Raw genomic sequence first — 27,105 nt, forward strand, 5'->3', positions numbered from 1 at the left:
TCTCTAAACCCTTTCCACCAATACACTCCATAAAAAGTCTGAATTCCACAGTTTAAAATACACATGCAATGTACAAGTGATTAGTCCTTTTTCTGAATGTTCAAACACTGCCAGTGTATATTTAATAAAGCGAGAGTTTACATTTTAATAAGCCATTAATGTGATAAACTGACTTGAACCTACTTTCGAAGGTGCTCATGTTCTTTCAGAAATAGTTCCGTCCTCCTGTTGTTCACTCCAGAACCGCTTTTATAGGATCTAAAGTGTATGAAACGAACATTCATTATTTCTCTGCAGTGTGTGCTACAAGTCCTGGTGCTAAAGTTAGCATATTTAAGCATATTGCAAGCAACCATAGCGAACAGAGCTATACCTAAATATGGACAGTTACAACAACCAAAACGCTCCTGCAATAGCTAGTGTTTGCTACACCACAATTAGTTGAATAAAGAGAGATACATCATTTTATATTTTTCGTTTTTAAAACCTTGTAGACAATGTTAGTGTAACTGCACATCAGATTTTGTGACAACAGGCAAAAACATTAGTTTATCGCTGTAGAAAAAAAAGTAGAAGTACATCCATCCATACAAATATAGAGGCAGATTTTAATCTACACACCTATTTAGGGGTGAAGCCAATTCAATAAATAAATACAGTGGAACAGAGCATGTTTTTTTTTTCTTTTAGATCTGACGTGTATGGTGTTTTCGCCATACGTGCCATATTGTATTCTGTACTAAATTTAAGGGGTTTGAGTCAGCCTCTTTCAGTCATTTTTTTGGCTCTGAATCTTCAGCTATTGGATTGATGCACTTTACGTTACATCTTGAATCAGCCCACAGGAGTATTTTTGTCACATTGTTTCCTATTGGTAGCTTGGGTGTGTGATTACACCTCCAGTAAAATATATGAGGGACTACTGGTCCTGCACCTCTCGTAAGTGTAAGCAGGCAAACGCATGTGGCAAAATGGATGCTAGAGAAAAGAAAGCCACCCTTTTTAGGTATGGATTTAAAGTGCAGCTGTCAAACAGACCTACTACTAACAATATATACAAAGTGGGCTGTTTCTTCAACAGTTGGCTTGAGCCTGTACCAATCATGTCATGGCTTTGCCCTGTGGAGTATTCATGTCATACGTAATGCTACTGGCTGTTTATGTGTATTCGTCCTCTTTCACCCAAGCGCTTGAATTATAATGTGTAAGGCACTACTTTATAACTTTAGCTCTCTGTTCACTCCTGCTGGCTCTCTCCTGCATGTCTGGCTCTAATGTGCTAACACTGCATGCATTCTTTCATTAAACCCAGACATACTGGCTTTGCAATGTTTCTTTTCTGGATCATCCATTTTTTCATATACTTTTGTCTACACTCACTTCCAAGTGTCACTTTTAAAAAAAAAAAACAGCATTGGCAAAGAGAACAGGTTTGACATTTGTACGGTGTGCGCCCGTCCGATTGACGATCATGCAAACATCAACCAAATGACTTCACATGCTTGCTTGTTTTTAAAGCACATCCTATTGTCCAGCAAGTGGAAATACAAGTGAAGAATACTATTACAATTCCAAAATAACCGTAAAGGAAAGCAGGAGGTGAAAACTACTGTATAAAAACGTGCATCTCAAATTGCAGTGGTTGTGCTTGGAGATGCGTGGTTATGTTTAGACTGTAAAACAAGGGAGGTAGTGCCGAGCAGGTAGTAAGAGCGTTCAAAACCTGAGAAAAGAGATAGAGGAAATTCATCACACACACAAATATTACAGGTTGTTTCAAGGTCATGATAGTGTGATCAGGGATTTCAGGATAAAGGGAAATCCGTGGAATTGTCTTCGTTGTTACCGGTATTTCATATTATAGTAAGTCAGCCTTGTTTCTGATGCGAGGGTGCATGGAAGGTCTAGAAGCAAGGAGAAAAGTGCCATACCTGGCAGGTTGGCTTGAGGCTGGGGACCACGTGAAAGGGCGAGCAGCTTTTCTGAGAAGGGGCAGTTTTTGGTTAAGAATGTTGGCTACGGACGTGGATATGGACGCAAGAGTAGTGTTTGATTTGTATTCCGGATGTAATGCAAAGCCAAGGAAGAGGGTGTAAAATCACTGTAAATTACAAAAGAGGCAAGCAATTTTTCAAATACCTTAACATGCTGTAGACTCCAACACAGAGCAGTATCAATGAAGGATGGATCTTGAAAAATTTACTTTTTCAGAACTCTTACTCGTCTACCAAGCAAGTGCAAAATTCAGCCTGCATATTTGTTGGTCTGCATTTGGAATATGAGTGTTGTTCTTTTTATGTGTGCAAAACAACAGTTAGGTAAGGAACAGAAGACTATTCTAGTGGGCTGGAAACATTTATTTGTGAATTGCAACAAGTTCAGTAGTCGCCAAATAAAGCCCGGGGCTGATTTAACTGAACAGAAGAAAGACCTTTAGGAATTATTCTAGTTTTACCCACTAGGTGGCAGTATTTGTTTCCACATAATAATATGGGGGCTACATTTTGGACTAAGTTAGAAACAATTAAAAGGTATTCTGTTTCAAAAGTGTGGGGTCGCCCATAGTAACCTCCCTGAAGGGTGAGAACTGAGTCATGACAGTATAGCTGTTAACTGTACCCTTGTCTGAAATGACCAGCATGTATTCAGCGTTATGCATCATGAAGACTGAACATCACGAATTCAGCATTCTGCCTGGGGACTGATGTGACCAGCACAGTGGTCGAAGTGGGCGGGATCGGCAGGGCACGGCGTTCCCCTACTTCTTTAATTTAATGCAGTCCGTTCCCCTACTTTATTATTTTAGATATGCGTCCCAGGACGGTCGAAATAACCTGGCTGTTCGTGGCTGTTCAAGGACGGGCGGGCAGGGAAGGAAAAGGACTCTGTCTTTTCCTTCTTGCCCAGAGAAGTCAAGGACAGTCAGGGGCGTAGCTAGAGCTTGTGGCGCCCGGGGCTATCCCTCAGATTGCCGCCCCGTGGGGGAAAGGGGGTGCTGAGGAAAAAGGACGGTGAGCACTTGAAATAAATCCCACCGCACAGCCCAATAGCCCGTTAACTGTCAAAAGCAAAACCTTTTATTCACATCTTTTTTTTTAGAATCAATCAAATGATTTGCATCAGCTTTGAGCTTGTTTACTGCAACAAGTTCGCAAATAAATCTCATAATCACCCCCCACCTGTCTCAGCTGCTTAATAGCCCTTCTTCAGCCTCTGTGGTGGTATATCTACCTCAGAATGTATTCATTTTTGCAGTTTTCCCAACGTTGCCTTTAGACAGTGGCATCATTTCTAACTGACAATCGATTAATTAGATAATTATGATGAATGGGAAAACTTAATATATATGTAAGTTTATTGATATGCATACACTGGCGAGTCCTAGCTTCCTTGGATCACTTGTCTAGGATTATGGAGCAGGTCAGGCCTTAAGCACTAGTATGCCACAGTTGTCGACAGTCAATAGAACACAGTTATGAAAAAAGTCAGTGAACAAGATTGTACAGCCAGAGACATTATTTGTAAAGGAAATAGCTTTTTAAAGGAGCGTCAAGCCTAAAATGCGCGGGCAATAAATGGATTGAAGAAAACGCAGCATTTCAAGCTCTGAATGTATCACCTGAAACAGGTGGAATAAAGCTGGTGACCCTGCAATACAGGAAATAATGAGAACGGTGTCATTCTCTGTGTGCAATGCTCTCCAATGGCAGTTTCGCAGAGGGAACAGTGAATGGGGTGTTTTGATTGTTACAGTGCTGGGCAGGACAGCACCAAGGTGTGCACTGACAATATGCATTCTTAGAGGAAGCAAGTTTGGTAATTGAGACTGCAACCGAGAGCTCCTTAAACAGCGCAGAGAAGACCTTGAAGCACTTTAAGGCGACCCCACACAGCTGTGGGCTGCACATGGACAGCGTCCAGAACCCCCGCACACTGGTTCCAGCACCCTGCATTAACAGCATAACAAAATCACCTGGGGGCGAACATACAGGGGCCTCACAACCCTTGAGTGGGGTCCCTATTCAACCCCAGGCCAATGAACGAATATCTGTGAGCTACTGGAGAATATGGGCCCCTCCTGACATTCTGCATGGGGTGGTCAGCTGTGTCACACCGCCGCTCCCATTTGTATTTATTTTATTTATTTATGCGTTTTTATATATCACGGACTTTACCCGAAGGCTTCAGAGCACTTCACAATAGGAACAGTAATGATACATGAGGAAAATTACAAGTGAACAAATTACAAAAGCAGACGTTAAGTTACATGAGGTAAACGCAAACAAAATACATGAGGTAGCAAACAGTGCATTACAGGAGGAAAAAGTGACAAGTGTGCAGGTTACAAGAGAAAACAAAGTACAATTAGAGGTATAATACTGCAATATATGCTAGACACTCAGGCACAAGAACAAACGTTACGTAGGCAATGGTGGCACTTGTGCAAGTATCAATAGCCAACAAAATGTGAGAGGTAGCAAACAGTGTGTTACAAGAGAAAAGTGGCGTGCGCATGTTACAAAAGAGTACCAAACACAGGTACAAGGATAGTACTGCAATAAATAAATGGCAACATTCCAACCACAAGAACACACTGGGAAGGCACTTACATAGTCATGGAGTCCGACGAAGGTTGCCACATACTTGGGCGCCGTCAAGCGGCCCCTGGCAGCGCCCACTGGGGGCTCTGGCCGTACAGCCTCACCTTGTTGTACTGGATGTCCGGCTCCGGGTTTGGCACTGGGATGGCCGCTGCAGCCGAGAAGCTGCTGACCGGGTGGGGCAGACGGGAGGCTCTGGAACACAGTCCCACGAGCCGCGTACAACTGATTGACGCCCCTCTGGAGGACTCTGAGCGAGGCTGGGGGTAGCGGGGGGCAACAACCACAACGGTCGGAGCCGGAAGACAGACGAGGACGTCACTAATGCGGCGGCGGGACTTAGGCCGCGCCCGCGCTGCAGCCTGCACACTCCTGACCTGCTTTTAAGTTTTCTTTTAACTGCAGCAGGCAGGCACAGTGCAAACGCGGGCGGCGGCCGCGTCACTGGAGGCCCGTTGCGGCCGTCTTAATAATTTATGTGGGACACTGTGCCTTGTCGTTCCCAAGAATCCCAAATAAATTATAAAGGCCGCCGCGGCCGCAACAGGCCTCCAGTGCCTCGCGACCGCGGCCGCCTCAAAAATGGTGCCGCCTGGGGTGGCCCGCCCCCCCCTAGCTACGCCAGTGAGGACAGTGTCCTCTTCTCCTTCTCCACTGCTAGCAGCCGCCCCCCTCTCTTTCTCTTATTCTCTATCTTTTTGTCGTGCTCCAGGTCACTTGCTGAAACCCTTGACTTTTCTTTTATCTGCTTTCCGTCATTCCTTCCCCTGCAAAATGGATCCAAAAAAAGAGGAAACACTTTTCTGACATTGTCTTTTTCTGACATATTTCTATTCGAAAATGCTGCCTCTGGAGGAGAGAAAAAAAAGCTTACAACTTAAACAATAAATACATAACTAAATAAAGCAAGAGAGAGAGCGGTCGCAAATTGGCCTGATTGATTTTATTCACCCCCAAACACACTAGTGCCACTTTACAGAGTTTGCCAATGAAGCCCTACTTTTCTTTTCTCATATTTCTTTGAACAGCATTATTCCCCTAGTGGGGAAGTGCGCCATTCTTGGAGGTGCTGCAATACCTGCTTGATGAGTGGATTGGAAAATGTTTAATGTGATCCATATCAGCTGTTTTCCTTATTTTAGTTCATAAAATGTGCACTCTGTGTTCATGGATGTGGTCTTTTTAAACCATTCTGCTTACGTTTTGTAAGGATATAAGCATCGTACACTGAAACGGGTCCCTTCTGGGCCCTGTAGTCTTGTGCCTATCTTTTCAGGCAAAAATGTTAATTGATTTCTGAATAATGAGTGTAAAAGTTTTAAGTTGTATTCCCTCTGGTTGTAGTTGAAGGCAGTGCGATTTCCTCTAAGTGGAGCAGTATGATGTCCAGTGGGGGAGAGGATGTGGTACTATGGTACAAGATGCCGAATTTGGAACTGGGAAACCTGGTTCAGCCTTTGTGACGAGTCCACCAGACCACTCTCCTGAGAGCACATTCCCATGCTAGACCTCAGAAGGCCCCACTAGACCTTAAAAGCCCTGGTGTCTTAGCATCAGCAGGTTGACCTTAGGAGTGGCAAGTGTGGGTTATTCTTCAAGGCAATCCCTACTGAAGTTCACCTCCAGTCTTGTCGGCAGGCATACGAAGAAGCACACCCTAGAGCGACAGTGACACTGTCCCTGAAGTCCCCGGACCCTTGATGCCGGTCCGCCTCACCCATTGGTACCTCCATTGGCTTTTTTTCAGCAGTAGTAGCTGCAACTCATCAGGGCTTGGCAATGCGGGATTTGCACTCGCACCAAAATAAGTTCACAAACTTAACAGTCTCTTTGCTTCATGCAAAAGCACTTTTAACACGTGCTACCTGCTTTGAAGTCGCTGGAATTATGCGGCAACTGAGAACTGCTTTTGTGGAAAAGGGGAGGAAAAGCGCTGATGACAGAAACTGCACGGCTGAGAGACACATGGCTTGTGATAGCACTTTGAAGCGTATTTGGGACATTCTGTGATTGGATACGTATCCCAATTTGTGAATGCATTTTAATGTCCATTTGAATTAAATAACGTAATGAGCTGAAACTGGTCAGTGAAATGCAAAGCAAATACTAAAAATTGGTATGTTTTGCTCCTCTTGGCCACACCTCTGACTCCGCCCACTGTCCCAATCCTCTGGTTATTTCCGCCCTCTGATTATCCGCCCACAGTTCCCCTACTTTTCCCCCCCCACTTCGACCACTGGACCAGCACAATTTCAGCATGAGTCAGTCGCAGAGAAATAGTTCTTTGATATAGAAATCCCAGCCAAATTAAAAAAGCCACACTGTATTGTCTCGCACAGTCATGTTTTCCAATAGATAAAATATCTGGGAGAAAAATTAACACCATTGATGAATAAGCACTGGTTCATTCCTGGAAATATTTTGACTCACAGAAACAGTTTTGCATACCTGGTCCCTACATGTGCTTCTCGTCAAAGCAAGTGTTATTGTACAAAACACAATAATGGAACCATTCAGGCTTATAGTTAAGACGCAATCAGTAGAAGTTTAACGCAGATCTTGAAAATCCTCAGGGGAACAGGGTACACAGCGCGCTTGCAAGTGGGACACAAGGACTTTCAGTCTGAACGTACCAGCATGATGTGGGCTTATTAAAATGGTATATTATGGAGCCAATACGTTCAGTTACACGCACAAAGCTGCCTTCAAAAGCTTGACCAGACTAACATCTTAGATGTTCTAATTGATCACTTACTCAATATCTTTCCTCACTGAACCCAGGAGATCTTCTCGTTCCCGTATCGCAAGAAAATTGGCTTTTGTTTTGTGGAATTCATGTGTGTAATCCTGAGGAGATAAGTAAAACACATTCAGGTTACACATTTATTTTATTACAACTAATAAAGAAAAATAGTCCCACTTTTTTCATAGTGAGAATAAATGTTAAGACTGTACCAGCTTGGAGAAGTCACTGAGATTAATAACCCAATAGGTCTGGCTTGAATTTTGAGCACCAGCTATTTAAAATAACATTTAAAAAACATGTAGTGAAAAAAAACAAAATGTTTAACAGTTGACTTAAGCATACAATGCACCAAAAAGATAAATACTTTAATGCGTAATGGCTCAGTCTACTTTTCAGATACAAAATAGTTAAGTACAATGCAGGCACTCTGTAGACAGCAAAGCCTCCTCTGCGTATACAAAAGCATTGGTAACAATAGGTTACACAGATAAAAGCACTGTCAAGCCAGACCAAAAACAAAAAAACTAAACTTCTATGCTAGGCCTCTGGTAAATACTACAAGAACTCACAATATTGAGCCTATGGACACTTGTGTAACATGGCCCTACTCCTAAGCAAATTGGCATGGGGTGCGGAGAGGGCTTCTGTCCTGATTTCCTTTCACTGGCAGGGAAATGCTTTGATGGGTTTGACAGAAGTCTCATGACCCATAGGGCCACCAACAGCATTGGGAAGTGGGACAGAAATTTTGGAATGCTAAGGTTTTATCCCAGCTCAACCCCTAGTGCCTTTGCCTCAACCCATTTTGTGCTGCACTCCCTTGAACGGTTCACAGTGTTACAATAAAAGTACATGTCCCCGCAGCTCCCAAAACTGCATTTTCTTTAATCAGCATTATGTTATTGTGCGAAACCTTCAATAATATTTAACTGCGTGTAACTGGTGCCCTTATGTGATGTTCAAAAGTACTTCAACTATCTTTACAAACTCTTCTTGACAGTCTCTCCTCCCATCATTACTCCTACTCAAGATGTGCTGAAGTTCAAACTCCGTTTTTGAACATCGATGTAAAGAAGTGTCTCCTCCATAAAGTGTACACTGAACATCACATTGTTCACTCAGTGGAGGGGGCAGTTTAAAAAAAGATACTAAACAGAACTAATCCAATAGCCCATTTCTCAATGAGATTTATTGGCTTTTGAACCAACAGATATCGCTTTTACGAAGGTGCAGATAGCATGAGCGGCAGGAACAGCCCCAAGGCACTAAGCAGTGGGTATCTTAAAGAAAGCGTCAAGTCTCACCCGGAGTAAACACAGAGTCCTTTCTACACCATATTCTGAACACAGTTGTAACTAGAAATTGGTTACATCACTCAATGATTGTAAAAATTACCCGACTTTGAGGCATCAACCCCGAGGTAAAGCGTATGCCCGCTGCTCCCCTCCCCTGTGCACAATCCTAGCACAAAATCCAACGATGCTACGTCTTTGCTTCGGTCAATGGTGGGTGCTGAAGCTCGGCCACGTGCTCCCAGATGGTGTGCTTCGGATGCCAGCCGCCATAGATGCATACTTACAATCTCATGGGTAGGGGAGAGTTTCTATGCAGTAGGACAGACCACCTTATTTTGGACTCAGAGCATTAGCAGTGAGTTGCATCTAGACTGCCTCATCTGCTATTGACATCTGATCAAGGAGCACTGCGGGTCAGCACATCCTTCAAGAGCGCCCATACAGGGGGCAGCCTATTAATGCAGCAGGTGCGCCTTGTCACTGGTATGCCAGGAGGCATCAGTAGGGGTTGCCCGCACCCCAACAACCCCTTGGTAGTGCGTCTTCATGCGGCCATGAAACTAGGGTAACACGACTAAGAGACTTGTGCCCACAGCATCATTTCCAGGGGAGAAGCAGTCGCTATACCAGTGGGGATACTGAAGGGTCTGCCACAAACAGGTCTCCCTGGAGTAAAAACTATTAATTCCAAATGTCCGGATTTATTATTCTGGATGGGGGCGGGGTCTGGCGGGGGTGGGGGATGTAGAGCTTTCGTTTTATGCTAACTGGTCTGAGTTTCTCTGTTATCCATGCTTATCGACATATATTGCATGCTGCAGTGAAAGGGCGGCTCGGTGCAGCGAGGCTGCGGCCCATTCTTTGCAGAGAGCTTCAGCAGCAAAGCTGCACCGAGACCGCTCTACCGCTCCCAGAAGGAAGCATGGGCTTGAAGTACCAGGGCGAGGAAACCTTTGCGCCATTTGGATGGCATTCCCATGCTCTGCTGGCAGCACGGTTATTTATGCTTGTATTACTGGATTTACATTCAAATTCTAATAGGGACAGCTTTGCCCAAGAACGGATTCCCTGCGCGGCGCTCGCACCGCATCAGCAGCTTTCCTTCACAGCAAGTGATGAGAATTTACTAGCACCAGGGGACGAGAGATTGACCAATTTAAGGGAAGAACATCTGTCGCAGCAGAAAAATGTGACAAGGAAGATGAACTGGAAACTAGATACGAAAACAGAAATAAAATAGGAGCGACAGCCAGAACTCTTCCAGCAGTGACAGCTCATAGAAACGACTGTCGTCCATCACTCTGGGAAGGCTTCAAGTGGAAATGACATCTTTCCCAATCCAAGCAAATTCACCAGCTAATAAAGAAACAGCCAGAAAACTCGGACATGGAGATGCAAAATGATTGATAAAGTCACGATTTCTAGATCACAGAACGACTGCATGAACACTCCCTGCCTGACATGCTGGCTAGCCAGGCCTCAATGAGATCCCCGCTTTTCTTACATGTCCGTCGCACACCAGGACTACAACGCTGAACCTTTTCACATTTGCCCATCTCCCACGAATAGCTAACCCAGTCCAATTCCAGGAACAAGTGATTCATTATCGGAAAATTAAGCAAACGGTCGAGAAACTGTACTTAGCCCAGTAAACAGCCAGGCACCTTAAGTAACAAGAAGAGTCTCTCTGCGGTTCAGAGGACTTCTTTCCTTCAGGTTAACCCAGAGAAACTGGGCCAGACTGGAACCAAGATCAGCTATGGTAAAAACCAACCATCAAACCCGATCCAGGAGACTTAGAAGGGTTCCTTCCCCCTCAGAGATATTTTTTTTCAAAAAGAGAACAAAGGGTTTACTTTATAGAGCAATGTTTTGGTCTAGCGGGAGGCAACTTTAGTTGTGCTGGAGCATATGTAATGAGGGAAAACAAAGTTGCTTTGGCTCACTCCCTTCAGCAATTGGCCGTTTGGGTCAGGCCCTTTCAGACATTACTTGTTGCCAGTATCATTCACATTATAGATCAGCCCACAGGAATATTTCATAGTTACTGGCCTGCAGCCATTTCATTTGTGCACTATGTGTCGGAGTATGCCTAAGAAGTGTCTCCATTGCAATGTATGGATAGTGAAGCGTCCATGCACTGCCAATTGAGGTGTAACTGTTTCACTCTCATTGTTCTACATTTTTTTATATATACACGAGAAAACCACTTTTTAGGTCGCTATTGGAATATAATTAATGCTTTCATTTCATGTTGTATCTTAAGATGCAGTCTTGGTAGTTATCCAGCCATGTGTTAACTCTGGTAGATAAACAGCATCCATTTTCATGTTAAAACACTAGTTTTTTAGTTCACATCAAAAGCACAACAAACGTGTTTCAGTACAAAAGAAATGGAACTTCTAAAGGGTTAAACATTACAACAATAATGTCACTATACTAAAATCCAAAATCCAGTAAGGGTGGGCCGATGGACTCTTTATTCTAGCCAGGTGGTGGGTAAACTATTCGAATTGGGTCCCTACATTTCTGCAGCATTTAGCATTTTTCTGTTCCTTAAGAATTGACTGAGCATCTCCTGTTAGTTGTATAGACTGTGATTGGGGAGCGGAGGTGTTTCAGTCCTTAATCAATTCCCCTTAGACCCTTATTTACATTGTATTTTCGTCTTTCATAGATTCACATGCTTGAATAATTCCCCGTCGTCGAAGTGGGAGCCCCACGGTACATAAAATAGTAGTAATATATATATATATATATATATATATATATATATATATAAATAACACATCATAAATATACATATACATATAAATATATAATATATATAAATAGATATAAATAAGAAATTTAAAAGTACCATAGAACAATATAGGCCCATAGAAGTCTAAAGGGAGAATTCACTTTAGTAACATACCCATGTCATTATAATAGTACACATCCCAGCCAATCAGGCTGCAGCACCCTCTAGAACCTTCTCCTCAGAAGCTCAAGCCTTCAGATTTTTTACCGCACGTCGTGTGAAGGGAGTCTCCCTGAGCTCTGCTCAGTTTCTTCCATCTTCAAAACTTTTCATCTTCTTTTACAATGTCTTCAACAAAAAAATCTTTATTCAGGCCTTGTCCTGCTTGTGGAAAACTTCGCCTGTTCCATGAGGATCCTCATAAAAAGTGCATCTATTGCCTGTACCCGGACCATGAGGTGAGGGACTGCACGTTTTGCAGAACTTTTTCTTAAAAGACCCTAAAGGATAGAGACGCCCGTCTCCTTCTGTGGCTACAGAGGTTGAAGATTTCAGACAATCCTTTGTCTGATGTGGAGAGTGTGTCTTCCTTCCATTCCAACACCTCTCTTAAACGTGGGTCGGAGACTGAGATGCCATCTCCTTTTCTAAAAAGGAAGAAGTTGGTTCATGCTCCAAGGTCTGTCTCCCCACGGGATCTGCCGGCCTCTACGCCTACGGGACCTGGTTCTCTGGCGTCGCAGTCCCAATCTGAGCCCTCGTCGTCCAAAACGAGTGCCAGCTAGTCGACGAGCTCGTCGACGCGGCCGTCGTCGACGACTACAAGATCCTTCGACCTTGTGCCTACGACATGCTCTATGTCGACGAAGACTACGACGACAACGTCCGCATCGTCGACGACGAGCCAAGAGGTTAGGCCCACAATCTCCATTGTGAAGATCTCGTCGACAGCGAAGAAATCCGTCTCGTCGAAGACCTTGCCAAAGAAGCATTCGTCGACGACGGTTTCGTCGACAAAACCACCTTCGGGAAAAGTCCTGGCTCCGTCAACGGCTTCCGCTTCTTCGTCGACGCCTTGTTCTACATTGGCGAAACCCTCGACGATGGTTTCGACCATGAGCTCGTCGACGGGACCCTATTCTCTGGCAACTGCAACAACCTTTACTGTGGTGACAGCTCCTCTTGTTAAACGTCCCACTCCACTGGTTTTGAGTCCTTTTCAAGGTGGTTCTGGCCCCCCTGCTCAACTCTGAGTCTGCTGAGGAGGAATCTTCGGATGGGTCTTATGTTGATGACACCTTTCGTCCTGCTGCAAGTCCCAATCTTTGTGGGAGGAACAAACATCTGTTCCAGCCACACCACCCAGCCCCCCTGGACAGACCACCACTGCGTCCATCTCACCTTCAACACCACCACCGCACCCAAGCCCGCTCAGTGACCACCACGAAGGAACTGGAGCAAGGTCACAGAGGAACTCATCATCACCACCCTTCTCCCGCTGCGCCAACAAACTCGCACCCCTCCGCCACCCCGCCAAACTACTCCCTCTGAAGGCCGCCTGGTTCACCACTAAACTACATGAAGCCAGACGCTTCTTCAGACGCCTAGAGAAAACCTGGCGAAACCTGAAAACCACTGAAGAGCGGACCAACCACAGGAGCGCCCTGAAGGAATACCACCAGGGCATAAGACACCAAACGGACCTTCATTAGAGACAAGGTCCAGACCAACGCAACCAACATCAAGGAACTATTCAAAGCCATTCAGCAGTTCACTAAACCCCCAGCGAAGCCACCGACATCACTTCGTTCCAGGAACTCTTCGACAAACTCAGCTCATATGTCTACCTGAAGATCAAGGCCCTCTACGACAATTTCAGCGAACAGACGCAGAACACCACCTCTCCGCCTTACGCCGCCAGTAAAGCAACCATCAATACCTGGAATCCCGCCACCGTCGAACACAGCACCGCGACCATGAAGAAAACCCACTCAGGTGCCCCAAAGGACCCCAGCCCACTGCACAAATTCAACATGGCCGCCGCTGCCATCGCACCCGGACTTAGACTAACCATCAACGCATCCTTCATGTCCGGCATCTTCCCAGAAGACTGGAAGCGGGCAGAGGTTACACCACTCCTCAAGAAACCCAAGGCCGACTCCACTGACCTGAAAAACTACCAGCCCACCTCTCTCCTCCCTTTCATGGCTAAGGTCACCGAGAGACTCGTGACTGCCCAGCTGACCACCTACATCTAAGAGCACTCCATCCTTGATGCCTCCCAGTCTGGATTCCGTAGCAACCACAGCACTGAGACCACCCTTCTTGCCGCCACTAATGACATCCGCATGCTACTCGACCAGGGTCACACCGCGGACCTCATCCTTCTAGACCTCTCCACAGCCTTCAACACCGTCTCCCACCACACACTCGCAGCCAGACTTCACGACACGGGGATACAAGGAGCCGTCCTCAACTGGATCCAATAGTTTCTCGCCGGCAGAACCCAGAGGATCAGATTCCCTCCCTTCATCTCCAAACCCACCGATATAGACTGCAGATTACCCCAGGGTTCTTCGCTCAGCCCCACGCTCTTCAACATCTACATGGCCCCCTCGCCGCCATCGTGAGAAAGTCATTGTATCCTACGCCAATGACACCCAGCTCATCCTCTCACTCACGAAGAAACCAGAAGACACCAGACTCTGCTTGTAGGAAGGCATGAAGAATGTGACAGCCTGGATGAAAGACAGCTGTCTGAAGCTCAACTCAGAGAAGACCAAGGTCTTCATCCTTGGACCCTGCATGTCCACCTGGGACACCACCTGGTGGCCCTCCGCCTTCGGGAATCCACCCATCCCTACGGACCGCGCGTGAAACCTCGGCGTCATCCTCGACTCATTCCTCTCCATGAATTGTCAGATCAACGTCGTCGCTTCCACCAGCTACAACTGCCTGCGCATCCTCCGCAAGACCCTCAAATGGATCCCCCCGATTGCAGAAAGAACGTCACCCACGTGGTCATAACCAGCAGATTGAAATACGGCAACGCCTTATACGCCGGAATCAACAGAGCTCTACTACACAGACTCCAGACGATCCAGTACGCCACCGCCAGACTCATTCTCTGGACTCCGTGCCACGAAGACCTAACCCAACACCTGCAAGAGCTCCACTGGCTCCCCGTCGAGAAGAGGGTCACCTTCAAACTCCTCACCCAAGCCTATAAATCCCTCAACAACATCAGACTCAAATAGCTCAACAAGAGAGTTTCCTTCCATGTACCCAAAAGGAACCCCCGCTCCGCTGACCTGACCCTGGCAGAAGTCCCACGTATCCGCAGAACAAGAACAGGCAGGAAAGCCTTCTCCTACATCGCAGCCAAGACCTGGAACAAGCTCCCCGTGAAAGATGGAAGGCCATTTTATTTTGTTTCAGCTGTAGAAGCTAAATTGGCACTGACAAAGTGGCAGACTGTATAACTGGATGGCTGTTAAGGCAGTATCCGCAGATGGCGCTCTGATGTCGCAACTGGAGACTGATTGGTGGATGCTCGGGGCAGTGGGCAGCAGAGCTGCTGTACTATATGATGTTATGAGGGTGGAATCACGGGTGGGTTTTTCATTTTTTATTTTATTATGATTTAGGAGGGTTATCAGTAGGGTGGAAGCTTAGAGATACCCCTATGTCTGTTCATGGTGGGCCAGAAAGGGCTGGGCTTGGAGGCGGGGAGACGTCTACTGCCATTTTCAACTGCAGCTGTTATGGGGGCGGAGGGGGGGGTGATTCCTTCTGAGGGAAATGGGGAGGTTGGCCTTGAAGAGGGCAGGGGAGGGAGCAGCAAAGTGGGTGGGGTATTTAAAAAGCGGGGGAAAAGTCAAAAAGAAGAGTTTTGTTATATATATGGACATGGGAGAACGATAGATAGCGATTGCTTTGTAATTTTATTAATGTTATTGGCGTATGTTATTAAAAAGATATGGCTTTAATTAGATGTTTAGCTTGAAATGTATCTGGCTTGAATAGAGGATCCAAAAGGCAATTAGTTCGGGAAGAGCTTAAGACATATAAACCCCATGTGGCACTTTTGACGGAAACGCATTCAGCCTATAAGGACCGGCGTCTTTTGTAACAGCTTGGTCTAGAGGTAGTTGTATGTACCTCTCAAAGTATATCAATAAGGGGAGCCGCTATTCTAGTATCAAAAACATTGGGGTGCCAAGTTCTTAAAGTTTTAACTGATCAAAGGGGAAGAAGGGCTATTGCTCAAATAGAAATTAATGGTGTTAACTATGTTTTCTGTGTCTTATATGGACCGAACGTTGATGATCCAACTATATTTGATGATATCTGCCTAGAGCTAGCAGGTTGGCAGGGAGAGATGGTACTGATGGGGGATTTTAATTGTGTTATTTCTCATAGTGTAGACTCCACTATTCAACCACTGGTCCCAAGAATGACAAAGGTGAGGGCTTCTATCTTAGAATTGGCCATATTATACTCCTTGCAGGATGCATGGCGGACTTTACAGTTAAATAAACTAGGCTACACGCATTACTCAGCACCACATCGTCAATATTCAAGAATCGATATGGCCTAGGTTTCAGATAATTTATTGGTATTAGCAGATATGGAGATTTGCCCCAAAATTGCGTCTGATCACAACCCCATCATTTTTTCTTTTTAAGCTAAAACTGCTATTAAAATTACTCGATCATTTAAGTTCCCTAAGCATCTGGTTACAAAGGCGGAATTGGGACCTTTATTGGTAAACAAATCTCTGATTATTTTATAGATAATATTGGCTCAACTTCGCTTCTGACCGTATGGGATGCTATGAAGGCATACATTAGGGGAGGCATTCAGCAGTTTATATATAAACAGAATAAGGAACGGAACTTCCAAGTCAAGGATGCTTTTCATAAACTTATTTGTGAATTGGAACATGCCAATGCAGTCCATCATCAAAGGACAGAACAAGATCATCTGTATCGATTGCTCTTGGAGCAGAAGGCAATCATAAGCAGTGTATTAATGGAAAAAGTAGCAGCCTGTTTTAATAAACACAAGACACTACAATATGAATATGGTGATAGGATTGGGAAAGTCCTGGCTCATCAACTTAGAGATACTAAAACTGAAAACTAAGATTATCAGCTGAAAACTAAGATTATAGTAGAGGAAGTGTTGGATGCAATAGGGGGGCTTTCATTAGGTAAAGCGGCAGGCGATGATGCTCTCCCTGTGGAGTTTTACATGCTTTTAAAAAATCTCCTTGCCCCGGTAATGCGCGATGGTATTTCTCAAATTGGTAGAATAGGGCAGGTACCTGAATCATGGAATATTGCTAATATAATTTTCTTTTTAAAGAAAGATAAAGACCCTCAGGAACGAGCTTCATACCGCCCAAATCTCTTTGATTAATACAGATGCAAAAGTGTTTGCCAAGATATTGGCCACCCGGTTAGCTCCAATGATGGCCAATTTGGTCTCTCCCCAGCAGCATGGCTTCATCACCGGGAGAGATACAACTGCCCATGTCAATACCGCAATAGCTGCCTTTGATGCTGCAGGGAAGTTAAAAATTCAACTAGGCATGATATTATTGGATGCTGAAAAGCTTTTGACCGGGTGGCCTGTGATTATCTTTGGGCAACACTTTCGGCATGTGGGATTAAAGAGAACTTTCGGAAACTGATAGTTGCTATGTATAGGGACCCGAAAGCCAAATGACTATTCTAATATTCATACCATCCCTTTCTCTATTAGGCGTGGTACGAGGTAGGGCTGTCCCCTGTCACCTCTCTATATAGAGCGATTTATTCGGACACTTTTGGCTAATAATGCGATCCTCCTGTTGAATATTGAGCAACGCTGTCTAAAGCTGACGGCATATGCCGACGATATAGCTAGGTTTACTGAGAAACCAAAGGAGGCTATAGAACACATAGATAGGGAGGCAAAACGCTTTGGGTGTTTTTCTGGTTACAAGTTAAATCGGAATAAAACTCAAGTCCTGTTAAATTTTCAGCCAGAGGATGCAGTCGAAGGTGTTTGTGAGAAGGCTACTTATTTGGGGGTACAAATCTCTTCCAAAATCGAGCTAATATATTCTCTAAATTATGTTTTTTTTTATTGAATAAAGTTGAAAAACAATTAAAGACATGGCATAAACTTCCACTGAGTATCTTGGGCAGAGGCAATGTCATTAAAATGAAGATACTCCCCAAATTTCTTTATTTCTTTAAGTCTATTCCTTTGCGTATTCCGAACGTTTTTTTTTAGAAAGTTAGATGACATTCTTAGTAGTTTTATCTGGGGGTATCGGAAAGCAAGAAGAGCCGTAGGATTAACGAAACTTCCATATAACCAGGGAGGGCTAGATCTATCTGATTTTAAATTCTTTTTTTTTTGGGCTTTTGTTGGCCGCTTGCGAAGCCTTCTGAATCCTGAGCTAACGGAGGCTTGGCAGTGCCTGATTTTGGGTGCTGAGAGTAGGCTGTTTCTCTATCGCATTAATGACCCCAACTATTTTAAACGCGTACGGTTTAAGACCATACGGGACTCTGTTTATATATGGAAAAATATTGAGACCAGACTCTCTTCCCCCTTAATGCATAGTAAACTTCCCATATGGGGTAAACCAATGCTGCCCGGTATTTATCAAGATAACACTGCCCTTCAATGGGCCAAATATGGGGTACACTTTTTGGGACAACTGTGTGATAGTAATGGCATGAAGATATTCGAGAACCTCGCCGTAACATTTAATATACCACAATCCCTTTTTTTAAAATATCTGCACGTTAGGGGCCATTTGGTTAGGAGGTTAGAAATACGGATGGTTAGTGGGGCTAGTATGTGGGAATTTATCTATGGTCAGAATCAGCAAGCAACTATTAGCAAGGTATATCAAATGCTGTGTCAGAACAGGACAGATGGGTGTGAGAAACTGGCACTTAAATGGAGTGAGAATTTGGGGGGAGGCTATTTCTCTTGACAAAATGAAGGTTGCTTTTGATAATATTTCTCGATTTGTACAGCAATTTCGGACACTGTGTCGTCTTTATTATGCACCAGAACAAACTGCTCGATGGTCTCAAGAAGGGAATGTATGGGGGGGAGGGGAAGGGCCCGTCAGAATTGCCCTAAAGGCATGCAATATGCAGCAGATATTGTGCACATGTTTGTGCTCTGCCCTTTGTTGAAGGGGTTCTGGGAAAAGATTCTGGTGACTATCTCGAACAGATTAGGGGGGATTTTAGGCTGTCAATAACAGAGAGGATGTTAGGATATAGAGAAGATGCTGGGCAGAAGGGTCCTATATTGTCAATAATGATTGTTGCTGCACGACTATTAATAGCTAGAGCTTGGAACTCTTCTAAACCACCTACGGAGATGGGATGGTGGTTAATTCTTAAAGAAATTGGGGAAAGAGAGAAGGCTCTGGCTAAAGTTAGGGGAGTTCAGGCTCTTCGTAAATATAGATCAGTGTGGGGGGTCTTAGAGTAGGAGAGCTTTAAGATATCTTGCTCTCAAACAAAGAAATTATATAAATGAATTTATTGCCTAGAAAAGCAGCTCAACAAGGAATGCTATTGTCGAACTTTTTGTATATATCCTTGTGCCAATTTTTGCTATTTATGTTATGAGTATGCTATGAATATGCTATATGATTTCAATCGTTGTTCTATCTCTCCCTTGTTGTTGGTTTTTTTTTATGTATCTTACTTGAATGTAGGATTACAATGTCTCCTCTTTTTGACAAATAAAAGTTTTTTTTTAAAAAAAAGACTTAACATGTTCTTTTATCTTGATTTTTTTTAACCGAGTAAGCTTCCAGAAATTAGTTGTCTCTGTTTCTGTAATTGATTCACATAAATCAGTAGCTTCTGAAACCAATGGATCAATCTGAATACCACAAATCACTGTATAATTGGGCAAGGCAATAATATTAAAATACAGCACTCTTCAATAGTGACCTGTAATGATGACAGGACTTCCTGTTTCGGATTAGAAGTACATGGGGGAGCATCATCTGTGCGATTACATTCACAAGTCTTTTTTTTGGGAAAGGGGGGGGGGGTATGTTTCTGGGTGCTCCAACCCTGGTCAATAAATACTTTGCAGGTGTCACTATTTAATAATGAAAAAACAATAATGTCTTTCCCTTCTCCCACTTTCTAGATAATTGGTAAGAGAAAAGTATCGGTATTGTTCATAGATGTTGCAATAAAAGTAGGCCAACCTACTCCTATTTTCTTCTTTTTTTTTTTAGGAGATGACAGGATTCTTTCCAAATTCTTCCGAGGTTGGTTTGCACAAATCTGAACCACATAGCCAACATCAACATAATATACCCAAGAAAACATTCAGCCAGTGTTCCTTTTCACTAGTGGCGGATCCTCTGCACAAAGGGAAAGGACACAAAGGGAAAATAAAATGATAAGTTATTTTATTTACTCCTACTTCCGACCGCTTTGCGTTAGGGGGCAGGGGAGGGGAGGAGTGGTTGCACCCTTAAGTGCGCAGTGACTGCTTGGCCGGCCCTCTTGAGCCACCCAAAACAATCTTGAGCCCTCCCCTGGTTTTCATGCAGACTGCTTTAAAGCCTACATAGAGAAGATGCCCAGGCCCCCAATAAGTGTCTGAGCGCTGAAACACAGCGTTCAGATGAATCATGACGCTGCTGACGCGGCGTGTTGATTGACCGACTGATCGCCTGGGTGTGCTTCTGGTAAGGCCAAGGGAGGACTACGGAGGAGAGGAAGCGGTGAGAAGGTATGTTTTTTTTTCATTCCCACTTCTCCAGTCCTCCCCCCTTCCGTCTACCTACCACCTGCCCCCTACCTCTGATCAGTGCCGGCCGCTACTGCTTTTCACTCTCAAGGGACCTCTTACTGAACCTATTTTCAAAGCCTCATCTGGTGGCAATGAATACACCAGAAACTGACCAGCCACGAGAAGCTACTCCAGTTAAATTAGAAAACTTTCTACATGACTTCTTTCTTTTTGTATATCTTGTACTCAATGTTCAATTAAGAATATTTGGTGAATAGGTTTAGAAAATGAAGCAGGACAATGGATATGTACCAGCTCATTCTTAATTTATTCTTTCTACCGTCACTGAAATAGTGTAATTTTAGTACTCTCTAATAAAGTAGTTTCAGCTGCAAATTGATGAAAACGAGTTACACAAGTCAAAACATCCATTCTGTTCTGTTGAATAACACACGCAGCTTCTTCAGCAGAATTCCCCAAACCAGGACGTTTAAACACTTTTTAAAAACAGGCAGCAAAGTATCATACATTTCAAAAGGGACATCGGAATTCATTACTGTAGTAAATACTATCTTCAATGTTCCTCTCTGGCTAGACAATACTACTATACTTATGACATCATAGAATGCCAAGGTATCTCTCTAGATGATTGTACCTCTCTATTCCCTGTGGTGGCAGTTGGTCACCTGAGGCTGAGCTAACAACAGCGAGCTCCTGGTGGGGTTTTCTATCTATCTACCTATAATCTTAACCGGTCTGTCTAACCTGGAAGGAACCTGAATAAAGGATCTTAACCTATCAAGTGGACTCTGCAACCTTCATTTATTACAGCTTGGCGACGATTTTTAAAAGGAGGAACCTACGCGTGGAAAAGACTATATAAAAGACTCTTCAAGTTAAAAGAAAGAAATCAAAGAATCAAGAATTGACAAGAAAATCTATTATAAGAAAGAAGGTAACGCCCAGCTGACCCCACCAGTGTCCCATCACACCTGGACAGCCTGCATCCTGGGCGGGTGTCTTTAAGTTCTTGTCTGCGTGTCTCTGAGCAGCCTGCAACCTACGCCTTTTATGCTGTAAGTGACTTATATACAGCATCTGCATACCTGCCTTTCAAAACATTGGAAACAAGTGCTTACTGGAATGTCTTTTGGTTACAAATCGACTCTTTCCTTGCACCTTGAAAGAAAGAAAGTCTGATGAGAGCTGTGTTCCAGTTGTGAGAGGCAGTAACAAGTGTGTTTGTTTTGCCGTCACTTTGACATTCCTTCGGCGATTTTGGGAACTATTTTCCTAGTGATTGCAGCGCCAGAGCTTTCAGACATCAGATGACATCCAAGTCAACGTTTGATGTTCGGATCTTGATGTACTTGTGGGACGACTAAAAGAACATTTGTTTTCGAGCAATAATCTGGTTTGTGTATATTTCTGAGCCATGACTGTGACCTCGCGCTTCAGAGTAAGTTAAACATATTTTAAAGGACATTCTTAATGGTTTTCTTACACTCACTGTGGCCGGGCAGTTTAATCGCTCAATTTCAAACTTTTATCGTCTCTCCCAACGCACACACACCGCGCGCTACCTGCCTCGCTCCACTCACTGTTTGTGACGTCTGCCCATTAATCACTCGCCACTCTACACAGCACGTCTTTGCCGTGAACCATCCGGCGGAGGCGTAATAGCGTGCAGTGCGCTGTTCCAGGCTTCTGTTGTAAGAGCGTCTTGTGCTGTAAATTCAGTCATGGAGCTCGAGGCATTTGTGAGGAGTTTCTCATTTGGCATAATGACTACCTTTTGTTCACACATCTGTGCTGCCGAGTCAACCAGTTTTGGCACACGAGTTGAATTAATTCTAGTCCAACACTATGAACAATTTTCAGTAGTCTTTTTCAAGAAAGGGCGCAACTACGGAGTTGAAAGGACTTTCCTCATACATTGGATCACTTCTTTCTTTCATGGCGAAATTCAACGGCGATTGCAGGGACTTAAGTGGCGTCGGCAGGGAGCAGAGTACAAAGACCCCGGGTGAGAGGTCGCTCACCGGAGCTAATCTCATATTATTTATTTATTTGTGTTGCAGTTAATTCATCTTTACTTGTTAGTTAACACTGTTTTTTTTTCAGGGATATGATGTGTATTTTTAAAATGGCAAATCTGTCAACTCATATGAAAAGTCTGTGAAAGTCTGCGTTGGAGATGTAGTTTGGTGTAGCCAATACACATCCAAGTTGTCAGGGTTGGTATCCTGAATTGTACCCTATCAAGGGGAGGTGTTTTTTTATTTGGTCAGGGTAGTCCATGCCCCATGTACTTGATGTTTGCGTGAAGTACATGCACCATATCTTGTCCCAGGGTTAGTGTCTATATCCTGTGGAGTACTTTTTTTTTGGGGGAAGTTGATCTTTGTGAGTATTTCATGCCCATGGTTGTACCCTCTTCTGGGGATGTAAGTTTATGTGGGTAGTCCATGCCCATAGTTGTAACTTAGTCTGGGGATGTTGATGTCTGTGGAGATGTAAGTGTCTGTCGTAGTCTATGCCATGCTTAGTTGTTTGGAGATGTTGATGGGTAGTCAACACCCATAATATGTTCCATAAGTATTTATGGCTAGTCCATAGCACTTTTTTCCCAGAGATATTTAGTCTGCTCTGCGGTGTACCCTTTTCAGGGGATGTTATAAGTTCTTTTTGAGTAGTCAACACTCATAGTATGTTTAAAAAAAAAAAAAAAAAAAAAAGTACTAAAGGCTATTCAATGCCAAAGTTCCCAGAGATATTTAGTCTGCTCTGCGGTGTACCCTTTTTCAGGGGAGGCTTTGTGGTTTTGTTGGGTAGTCAACGCCCATGCTGTCCTGCAATGTACCCTTCTCAGGAGAGGTTCAACGTCTCCTGTTATTAGTAGAGATTATGTATACACTGTGTTTTATCTGAGTCTACCTACTTGTGGCTACTGGCCAGGGCTTCATTTAGGTGTGATTTCGAGTTGTATTTTTGTCATACATTAAGTGTAGACATTTCTTCATCAAGGGTTGTGTTGAGGGTAGTCTTAGTTTGTTTCAAAACCTCACTTTTTTTAAGGAGAGGGGATATGGTATATTATGTCATAATTCTGATGTCATAATGCTGAATCTTTGTTCTTTTCTCAAATAATAATACCTCAAGTTAAAGTCATCTTTTATTGTATGCTACTACTTTTAGTTATTCTAAAATGTGTACTTCCTTGCTATTTGAGACATATGAGGTATTGTTACTGATTATTCCTTTGTTTTGATATTACTCCATAAAGAGAGAGGATGTGTAGTAAATACTATCTTCAATGTTCCTCTCTGGCTAGACAATACTACTATACTTATGACATCATAGAATGCCAAGGTATCTCTCTAGATGATTGTACCTCTCTATTCCCTGTGGTGGCAGTTGGTCACCTGAGGCTGAGCTAACAACAGCGAGCTCCTGGTGGGGTTTTCTATCTATCTACCTATAATCTTAACCGGTCTGTCTAACCTGGAAGGAACCTGAATAAAGGATCTTAACCTATCAAGTGGACTCTGCAACCTTCATTTATTACAATTACCACATGGGTAGCCCAAGCCAAAGCAGTACAGGATAAACAACCTATAACCTTTACTGGATCTTGATTAAGCTCTATAAAGGAAAAAAGCATAATGCACCTTTAGAGAATCAAAACATTATCTTAACATCACAAGCTCCCTAAAGAAACACAGGGCACTATAAAAGACTTTTGGGATGTCAGTCCACCTAGAAACTAAGGTCTGTTTAAGTGCCAAATTCTCATGGCTTAATGGTGTGAAACTACTGCTTAGTACGAAGAAAGACCCATATCATGAGCAAACGTGAGGAGTCATGGGCATCGCAATCTGTCAAGGAGTGGACACTTTGAAGGTCTGTTCAATTTCCTACTTGATTGCCTGTAAGGAAAGGGTGACTCCTCCCAGTAGTCAGTTTCACACTGCAGATTATAACGCACACAAAAGGTGGCAAGTGTCTCCTTAAGGGGGGCAGTTGTAGAATGTTGCAGGTCTAGGTTTAAAGAGGTACATAAATAAGCAAGATATAACATCTCTTGTTTTAAGTCTAACTCATGATTGTTCATAACAAACAGTGAAGAAAGAGGCATAAGTACTGCGGATTCCAGTGGAAAGAAAATGTCATTCCTGTTAGTTAGGAGGCAAAGTTGATTTGGTAGAACAACATACACACATATTTGTTCATGCTTTCAGCCCAAAAGTGTTATTTTGAATTGATGTTATAATAAACAAGGGAACTCAAAGATATGCCAGGGACTGAAGTTGTAGTTAGTTATAAGGGAACAAAGGGTACTTTTCCAGAGAAATGGTCACACAACCATATCAATAGAAAACAAAATGATTTCTATAGCAGCTTAGAATAGCGTCATATACATAGTAATTTTAATGCATGTTTTGGAAAGAGCACAAAGCCAAGGGACGGCTTAAGAAAGAAACAGGAAGAACAGAATAAATTATATACATATAAAACTCAGACATTTGCAGGAAGGTGCCATAAATATTGAATTAGCACCACATAATGCCATATAGTGCCCATGCTATTTATATCTCAATAAAACATTTGTTATAGTCATGGTGATTTACGGTCGATCACATTTCGATCATTCATTGAAATATGGGGATCATCATCAGGACTTAGAATATATGCCTGAGGAAAAAAATGCCTGTTTGAGGTGCAACCAATTGAGTAAGTACTTGCAGTGTACTGCCACTGGTACGGTAAAGGTCAAATGAGCACACCCGGCTAAAAGGTGCAGGTTCACGACTCGAGCTATTGTCGAACAGCGAGGATGTAGAGGTTGGGATGCACTGGTGAGAAGTCAATGCAAGTGCCGAAAAACTCATAGCAGCGGGACTCGCTGCTGACCGAAGCGCAGAGGAGTGACGTGATGGGCGCAGAGTCGCAGGGAGAGCAGCAGCGATGTGCTGCTCTTAGCAGTGAAATGATGGCTCTCGTAGTGGAGCAGCAGCAATGTGCAGCTCTCAGTAGAAAGAGCACATTGCTGCCGCTCCTCAACGCATTTGATGCCAAGCACATTTCTAGACCATCGTCACACTCAGAGGGCGAGGAGTCACAAAAAGAGGTAGGTGCCACAGAGGATTTAGATGTTAAGACGCTGCTCATCACTATACAAAAGAGCCTGCTCTCTACTGACACCAAATTGGACTGACAGCTAGGGTAAACTAGATGTAGAAAGCCCTGCATAAGCAAGAGGGACACCTGAAAACAGCAGAAACACAGATTTCAACAATCGAAGACGACTCATCGCACAAAACAGAGAAAATACTCTACATGGTGAAAGTCATTGATGTGATCAAAGCAAAGAATCAGGACTTGGAGGTGTGTTCTTGCGGCAACCATTTACATTTGATTGGTTCCCCAAAGTCAACCAATACAGGCAATCACATGAGCTATGTTGAAAAACTTCCCATTGGACTATTTGGGGTGATAAGTTTGACATTTGTTTGCCATCAAGTGAAAGCACCAATAACTGGGCCTCTGCCGCATCCTGGCACCACTACGTGCCCCATTATAGCCCCACTATTGAATCTTTGAGCTTGTGATGCAGCACTGCGCTTGACACAAGAGCAACATAACAAGTTCTAAGTATCCATTCCGATTTCACAATAGTGGTACAAGAAGATCGACGTGAGTACCTGCCACTAAAACAGAAACTGTGCCAGGCGAATATCCAATATGCTATGCTGTACCCAGCGTGTCTAAAGATAATTCATCGCGATAAGCCTTAATATGCATGTCTCTGTAGAATGCTAATTTCTTTATTACAAAATATACTGAAGGTGGACGAAGCCCACACTCTGGTATCTTCCCACTCAACAGGCTCACATCTGAACAACAATGACTGACAGTAAACACCCGTGTCATATTAGTCTGGGCCATGTCCCTCTTGCCCACCGCTTGATCATTGTTGTATGACTGTTGCGAACCAAAGTTTATTATGACCGGCCATGTAGCCTCCTGGACAGCATCTGACTAACCCAATATGGTTCAACCATGGCATCCACTCACCAGGGCTTTAACTTTCTTTTAAACAATATCTGGCATGCCTTCACTTTTGAATTCACATTCCTCTCCTCCCAGGTAGATTACGCTGTAGATGTCTGGCCATGTCTCCCGCCTCAGCCTCCTAGCTGCATACAGTCTCACTTGGCGGGATGAGGCTGACAATCGGACCCACTGCTTCTTTGTTCGAATTAAGCCCTCATGATCTAAGGAAATGTGAAGTCATCAGCAAACCTATGTCTGTTACTTTCTATGTGGGTGCTCCAGCAGGTACTTCCATCATAGAGGTGTTGTCTAGCTGGTGCTCATTTACCCACACCACACCCCTGAGAAGTGCCCAGTTTCACCTTTGTTTGGTTGTTGCGATACTGGCAAAGTCTTATTGGACTGGTTTTGTCTGGGTGGGTGGTTAATTTCATTGGCATGTTGGGTTGGTCGATGTGGCTGAGGGTTGGGGGGGGGGGACTTTGGTGCATTTGCAGGTTGTGTCTTATCCCAGGCATGACACACATTCACATTACATGAGGTATGCTCTCTTGGCAAACATGATTTCTAAACAATGGTGGAACCCACTTCGATCACTTATACAATATACGTATCCCATGAAGCTGTATTGACCTACATTATGGCCTCATTAAACTGCCTAAGCTGGAATGTTGGACGACTCAATAACCCCCGTAAGGTATGTCATGTTCCAGCATACCTGATACATCACGCCATCATGGTAGCACTCTTATAGGAGATGCACCTCACCAAACCCCAATTGGCCAATTTTGCGACAAAGTGGGATGGCTTTTGCACGCTTGCCACCTACTCCTCTTATGTAAGAGGCACTGTAATTTTTAGTCATCACCAGGTGCTCTTTTC

The 27,105-nt window shown here is 43.8% G+C and overlaps 1 protein-coding gene across 1 annotated transcript in view; it reads right to left on the minus strand.

The window, feature by feature from the left end:
* The window catches only part of GOSR1 (golgi SNAP receptor complex member 1), a 468,207-nt gene that overhangs the window by 292,519 nt on the left and 148,583 nt on the right, over positions 1-27,105 (minus strand). The window contains exons 5-6 of the mRNA XM_078680012.1: positions 7,357-7,448; positions 184-258 (exon numbers count right to left, since the gene is read on the minus strand). Coding sequence (XP_078536138.1) covers positions 184-258; positions 7,357-7,448 — 167 coding nt within the window. The remainder of the gene's footprint in view (positions 1-183; positions 259-7,356; positions 7,449-27,105) is intronic.

This window comes from Lissotriton helveticus, chromosome 3_1, assembly GCF_964261635.1.
Source record: "Lissotriton helveticus chromosome 3_1, aLisHel1.1, whole genome shotgun sequence".
Lineage (NCBI taxonomy): Eukaryota > Metazoa > Chordata > Amphibia > Caudata > Salamandridae > Lissotriton > Lissotriton helveticus.